The 6,000-nt window shown below is 49.0% G+C and overlaps 3 protein-coding genes across 3 annotated transcripts; all 3 read right to left on the bottom strand.

Annotated features, from left to right (window-relative positions):
- Positions 1-64: 64 nt before the first annotated feature.
- Positions 65-2,793, bottom strand: JCM6883_006250 (uncharacterized protein; the record flags this gene model as incomplete). Its single annotated transcript, XM_076635478.1, has 11 exons — positions 65-894; positions 953-1,020; positions 1,081-1,131; positions 1,189-1,298; positions 1,368-1,603; positions 1,672-1,701; positions 1,777-1,856; positions 1,931-2,010; positions 2,089-2,277; positions 2,340-2,539; positions 2,619-2,793. 11 exons carry the CDS (start codon positions 2,791-2,793, stop codon positions 65-67), a joined length of 2,049 nt encoding a protein of 682 aa, XP_076484549.1.
- Positions 2,794-3,165: 372 nt separating this feature from the next.
- On the bottom strand, positions 3,166-4,284 carry JCM6883_006249 (uncharacterized protein; the record flags this gene model as incomplete). The annotated part of the gene is made up of 8 exons (XM_076635477.1): positions 3,166-3,351; positions 3,423-3,448; positions 3,513-3,600; positions 3,689-3,719; positions 3,791-3,829; positions 3,995-4,026; positions 4,112-4,152; positions 4,227-4,284. The coding sequence occupies 8 exons, from the start codon at positions 4,282-4,284 to the stop codon at positions 3,166-3,168; spliced, it is 501 nt and encodes a 166-aa protein (XP_076484548.1).
- Positions 4,285-4,609: 325 nt separating this feature from the next.
- Positions 4,610-5,835, bottom strand: JCM6883_006248 (eukaryotic translation initiation factor 4E; the record flags this gene model as incomplete). The annotated part of the gene is made up of 4 exons (XM_076635476.1): positions 4,610-4,642; positions 4,751-5,071; positions 5,154-5,422; positions 5,493-5,835. 4 exons carry the CDS (start codon positions 5,833-5,835, stop codon positions 4,610-4,612), a joined length of 966 nt encoding a protein of 321 aa, XP_076484547.1.
- Positions 5,836-6,000: the final 165 nt, after the last annotated feature.

Raw genomic sequence — 6,000 nt, 5'->3', positions numbered from 1 at the left:
TGTTTCTCGAAACGATCACTCTCGACTTTGATCTTCGACATCTGGACTCCCTCAAACGAACGAGTCAGTCACGAGATTGAGAGTAGTTGAGAGGGAGACTGACGATTTTTCTCCAATCTGAATCTTTTTTACTTTTCCCAAATCCAACTCGAGGCGCGTTCTCCCATTGCAACACCGTTTCGTTCGAGAGCAAGGCATCGAGATCTTCCCCCGTCTCTTCATACATCGGATCGTTGTCGTCCTTGTCGAATCCGGCTGAGAGAAGGAGATTCGAGAGAGCTTGAGAGACGGCGAGAGGGAGAGAGAAACGGAACGACGACGAGGAAGAAGAAGAGTGTGCTTTCTTGGTGAATTTCGGCTTCAGATCGTGGTGAACTTCATGTTGATGATCGAGCAATTCGTCGAATGAACCGAAGAACACTTGATGATCAGGAGAAAGAGTCGAACAATTCGGAATGTCGCAGAACAAGAACGCTTGAACTCGGTCGAACCATTCATGATCCTCTGCTTGTTCTTCGATATCGTCATCGTCGAGTTGATCGTATTCATCGCGAGGGAGAACTCGAGAGAGAACGAGATCGGCTGCAGCGATTCGAGCTTCGTTCCTCCATTCATCCGCTTCTTCTTGAGCCGTTACCTTGTGTTCCCTCCACAATCCTAGGTCTGATCCTTCGTACGAATCGTCTTCAAGATCGAGAAGTTTGAGAACCGAGGGTAAGAGGCAGAAATCGGCAAAAAGGGGGAAATTCGTTTCATCTCCTCGACGAGGTTCGTAGAGTTTCTTGCGGAGGTGTTCGATTCGACGTTGAATCCTTCCTTGTCCTTCCGCCTTTTCCTTCATCTCGCGGCAGTGTTTGACGATTTTGATGATTTTCGGTTTCAGTTCTTTCCAAACTGCGAACGATTCGAGAATTCAGTGAGCTGGAGAGAGGATACGAGAAAGATGACTCACGTTTGTCGTCGATGTCAGAGGTACCGTTCGAGACTAGGTGATTCTTTTTCCAGTGATCATCCTCAAAGCTGCCGAGAGTCGAAGCGGTCAGTCGAAAGAGAAAAGAGAGCGGCATTGAGAGAACTCACTCTTCTTCAGTGTAAGCATCATCAGGTTCATCGAGCAATCGTTCCTCGATACTGTCAACGAGAGGGTGACAGCTCAATCGACAAAGAGGAAGAGAGAGGGAACCTCACGCTTGACGACGTTCGCTCGCGCTTTCCTCCTTCTCCTTCGCTTGTTCCTCCATCTCCTGCTTCCTCGCCTGTTTCCTCTCTTCCATCCACTTATACAACGCTTCTCCGTCCTTGAGATCGAGATCGAGATGAGAGAGGTCAGAACAATTTCAATCAAAGTCGGAGGAGATCGAGCTCACTTCTTCGTAAACTTTCCTCAAACGTTTCCTCTTCGCTAGATATTTGACGACTCTCCTCCCCGTTCCTTCTTTCGGTGGTTTCTTGTCAAACTCTGCTACATGAACCGCTTTCCTTCCCTTCTTTTGTCCCCGTTCGATCGCGTTCCATTGTTCAGTTTCGGCTTCGTCGATGTCTTTGCGTTCTCGAGTCAAGAGTTCTTCGGATTCGTCTTCGAGGTTAGAGCGGAGGACCCAGCCTGATCGAGAGAGGAGAGGGAATCAAAGAACCGAGAGGAAAAGAGAGAGAGAGAGACGAGAGACAAACGAGATTTCGTGTGATTTCCGGATGCGCTGACTGTAGGGATGAACGAGAATCATGAGAAGTGAGGAGGTCCCCGTGTGAGAGAGAGAGGGGAGATGGGTAGCTCACTGAAAGTAGAGATGCAACAATCCGGACTTGAGTGCATCATTTCGGGGTAATCGGCACTGAACTTGTGAACATCCACGAGACTATCGCGAGAGAGTGTCAGTTTGAGGGTAGAGGGAAGAGTGTGCAAGCGAAAGGCGAGAGGAGAGAGACTCACTCTTCTTTGCGATGAGTTTTGCACAAAACGATTCGCAAGAACGGATCTCCTTCTCCATCTTCGTTCTTACATTCGTCGAACTACTCAATTCGTCCACCAGTGTCAGTAGATGAGAGAAAGTGGAACCCAAGTGCAAGAGGAAGGGAGACTCGACGCACGCAACATTTCTTGGAATACAACAAACTCGCCAACTGTTTCTCCGTCAAGTTGTGTACTTCCGGCAAAGGAGGATCGAGAGCTTTCCTCGCTAGAGTCCAGATCTTGACTTTCGGTCGTAGGAGTTGATAGAAGGTCGAACAGAGAGAGTAGAGATGGAAAAGTGATTCATGATCGACGCGGCCAAAGATCTGTTGAGAGAGCCGTCCGCGTTGAGTACAGACTGTGAGACTGTACAGCGAAGATGACTCACGTCGAGTAGTAGTTCCTCTGGAAGGGAAGTGAAGACGTCGCGACCTTTGAATTTTTCCTTTTTCTTCTTTCCTTTTCCCTTTCCCTTGTTCTTCTTACTCTTCTTGCTCCTGTGCGAGTCTGAGAAGAATCCCGAATCATCTCCATCACTCGCCAACTGATCCACTTCCTCATCGTCCTGTTGTTCTTCCATCTGTTTGTCTGTTTCCTCTCCCATTCTCTCTCAATCAGCTCTCTCTAACTCGCTCGTTCGATTTCATGAAGAGACAGGGGTACTCACAAGTCTTCTTGATCTGCCTAGCTTGTTGCTTGTAATCCTGTTCGAGGTCTAGAAAGACTTGAGGAGCCGTATAAATCGGTTGTTGTCCCCTCCCCTCCTTTCCCTTCTTCCTCTTCTCTCTTCCTGAACTCGAACTTGGTGATGATTGGGTGACAGATTTGCGTGGTTTAGCCATTCAACTCGTGTGGTTGTTTGTTGTGTTGTGTGAAGAGGTAGGTGCAGAAGAGAGGGGAAGGAAGAGAGAGAGAAGGGAAAGACCGGGGCCGAGAGGGGAAATTGAGAGAGAAGTCAAAAACTCTCTTCCCCTGAATGTCAAAAACTCACTCGCATTCACTCTGCTCGCGAGCTGTCCTCTCCTCCTCTGCGCTATCGTTGAATGGTGGAAACGAGAGAACCTTGCGTGATAAATCTGCGAATGGTAGAAAAGCACAAAAGCAATACAAAACGAGCAAGAATGTGATAAATTTTGGGTGGTTTGCGTCTCTTCGCACTCCGGCCTGCTCCTCGACTGGTCTCGAACCTACTTTCTATCTCGGGTTTGTTTCGTCTATAGAACCCCACCTTTCTCCTCTTCCTTCTTCTTACCCAAATCCAACTCTTTCAGAATCTTACTTTGCTCAATCGCGACATTACCAGCTGTCGGCGTCGTTGTCGAGGGGGCGGGCGTCGAATCGAGAGTCGACCTCAGTTTGTTGTCGTATTCGGACTTCCAGTGCCTCATCGCCGTTTCAGACTGTCACAGAGTGAGTGAGATCAATCCCTCAAATTTCCTCGCGCTGTAGAAGTTGAGGATCGAGAGCTCACAGGAACGATTCCTTTAGCCGCGAGTTCTATTCAGAACAAGATACGTATCAGTTCCGCATCAGAAGACAGAGAGCGAAAAGTAGAACTGACCGTTCCTAGCCTGAGTCCTCCATTTCTCCGACGCTACTCGATGTTCGGCTTCGTACTGTAGAAGGTAGTGATCCGCATGCGTGACCATCTGGAACGAGCCGGGTCGAAGCGGGTTAGCAGGCGAGAATTTCGAAAAATGAAAATCGAGGTGTTGACGAGAATGGAGTAAAGCGTACTCCGAAAATGGTTGCCCACATGACCAAGAACCTGTTTAGTACATAAGGTCGAAGTCAGCGACTCTGTCCCGTTGAGATGGAAGAGCTGAGAGGGAGACTCACGCTTTTCCAGCCAAAGTTTGTCGTTGAACCCAGGGATACCTAGAGGTTCCGACACATCGACGCTCGTCAGAATCTCTTCGTAAGTGGATCGTTGAGCAGTAGGAGGCCGTGAATTACCTCCAATTAGCCCTAGGAATCCACGAGAGAGAGAATAGGTCAACTTTCTGCGAGTTTATCAGCTAGTTCGAGCCCATCGGAGCTTACAGCGCCATCAGAGTTCCACCAATGACCGTTCCCTGTGTTCCGCGAATCGAACGCAGTGTCAGACGACCGGATGTGCTTCTCGGGAGATGAAGGAATAGATGAGAGAGAGTGACGTACCTTGATAGCTCCCTCCCGAGCTCCGAGTACTTGCAGCTTGTCTATAGTCAGTAACGACTATCGTCATAAGTCTCAGCCGGTCGAGAAAGAGACTGAGACGGGGCTCGGAACGAACAAGCGATTTCGGCCTCATCTTCTCCGTGGTAGGTACGTTTCCCTGCTTCTTGTGACATGGCTTGATGGAGTTTCTCGAGTTTGAGTGAGCTGAGGTGGTGGAAGCGAGATGAAGTGTAGAGCGAGGTTTCGTCCGAATTTCTTTCGCGAAGAACCTCGGCAAAGTTTACAAACTCGCTCTCTCCGAGACTGATCGCCTTGTTATTCTCCTCGCAATAACTCTGAATGCAGCCAATAACCGAATGCTTTGCAATGAATAGTAATAAAAGATGCAAACGATAGAAATAACAGGGAAGGAAACGAAGGAAATGTGAATTTTGCTTCGAGCCTCGTGCTCTTTCCCTCGGACAACCCGCCTATGCTGTATGTGTGGAAGAAGCTCATCTAGAAATGCTTCTTGTACTTGCTCGTCCGTAGCTGTAGCAATCGTGAAGAAACAGAGTCAGTCAAAATCATTCTAAGAATCAACGAGATCTCGCCTCTCTCACGAAATCTGCTGTAGTAGAAAGTGGGAAGTCGACGTACCTCTGGCATCTCCACCTGATCCGCCAACACTTCCTTCAAACGATCGATCCAATCCCCGGGAGTGGGTTCCCTCTTCGCCTTCCCTCCGACCCATAATTCAATTCGATCTCCTCTCGCCCTTCTCGAAGCGACGACTCCCATGATCATACCTTCTTGGTAGGGTCCAGGGGTAGGGGGACGTTTCGAGATTGGGGAGGGGCCTTCAGTCGCGAGGAGGGAGGAAGTAGAGAGTTCGAGAGAGGAACCGGCGAGGAGGAGGACGAGTCGTTCGTAGATTGGGTCGAAGAGGGCCGCAGGGGGAGAAATAGTTAACCGACCACCCTAGATTGTCGTGAGAGGCATAAGATCGCGTCAGCGAAAAAGAGGGAGATGCGATAAAGAGAATTAGAATGGGAAAACTCACCTTTTCGTTGTAAGGATCTTCCCAAGTCGGGGAGATTCCAGTACGGAAGAAATGCAAGTTCATTCCCGGTCGGTTTAACCCCAAGCCGTCCGGGTCGGTAGGTTTCGCCCTCTTGTGTCGAACCGCTTTCTTGAACGCTTTCAATTGTCCACAAAGTCCAGGAACCGTCGTCGCGACGAATACCGGGTTGATTCCTTCCGTGTAGGCATCTTTCGTAGCGGCTGCTGAAGAGTGTTTCGAGGCTCCGGAAGTATCGGAGAAATGGAGAGCTGCTCTCACAGAAACGAATGAAATCAGTTTAGGGGTTTTCGCAATAAACTGAGCTCGAGATGAACGTACTCCAAGATTGACTCAAAGGTAGTTCCTTGGGATAAGTACTAATCCTCTCCAAGTTCTCCTTGATCGACTCTTGTTCTTTGGTCGATAATTGATCCAATCCCTCCAAAATCTTGGTCAATGGCGCATCTTCCCCTGCAACCTCTACTTTAGGTGTAGCACTAGCGTCTTGATCCTTGTCGGCTTCTCCTCCTTCGGTTTCACTGATCTCTCCCTCTTCTTTGGGGTCCTTCTCCTCGGCGGATTCCTGCTTTTCCGCTTCCTCTTTCACTTCCTCTACTGTTTGTTCCTCCTTCTTCACTAAGGCTTGTTCTTTCTTCTCGAGTTGTTCTTCCGGAGTAGACATCGTTTCGAATCGGTTAGAGCGGGAGGGAGAGTTGATTTATTTTTTTCGGTCTGGGTCTCGAGTTGATGGGAAGGAACGAGGGCGTGTAGACTAGTGTAGGCTAAGGATGACTTGTAAGAGTTTCTCCTCGGGTATAAGGCGTCTAAAGTTGTAACACAGGGAGCT

This window comes from Sporobolomyces salmoneus (assembly GCF_050403485.1).
Source record: "Sporobolomyces salmoneus JCM6883 DNA, S_salmoneus_JCM6883_v1_ctg104, whole genome shotgun sequence".
Lineage (NCBI taxonomy): Eukaryota > Fungi > Basidiomycota > Microbotryomycetes > Sporidiobolales > Sporidiobolaceae > Sporobolomyces > Sporobolomyces salmoneus.
This window is presented reverse-complemented; position numbering and strand designations above follow the sequence as displayed.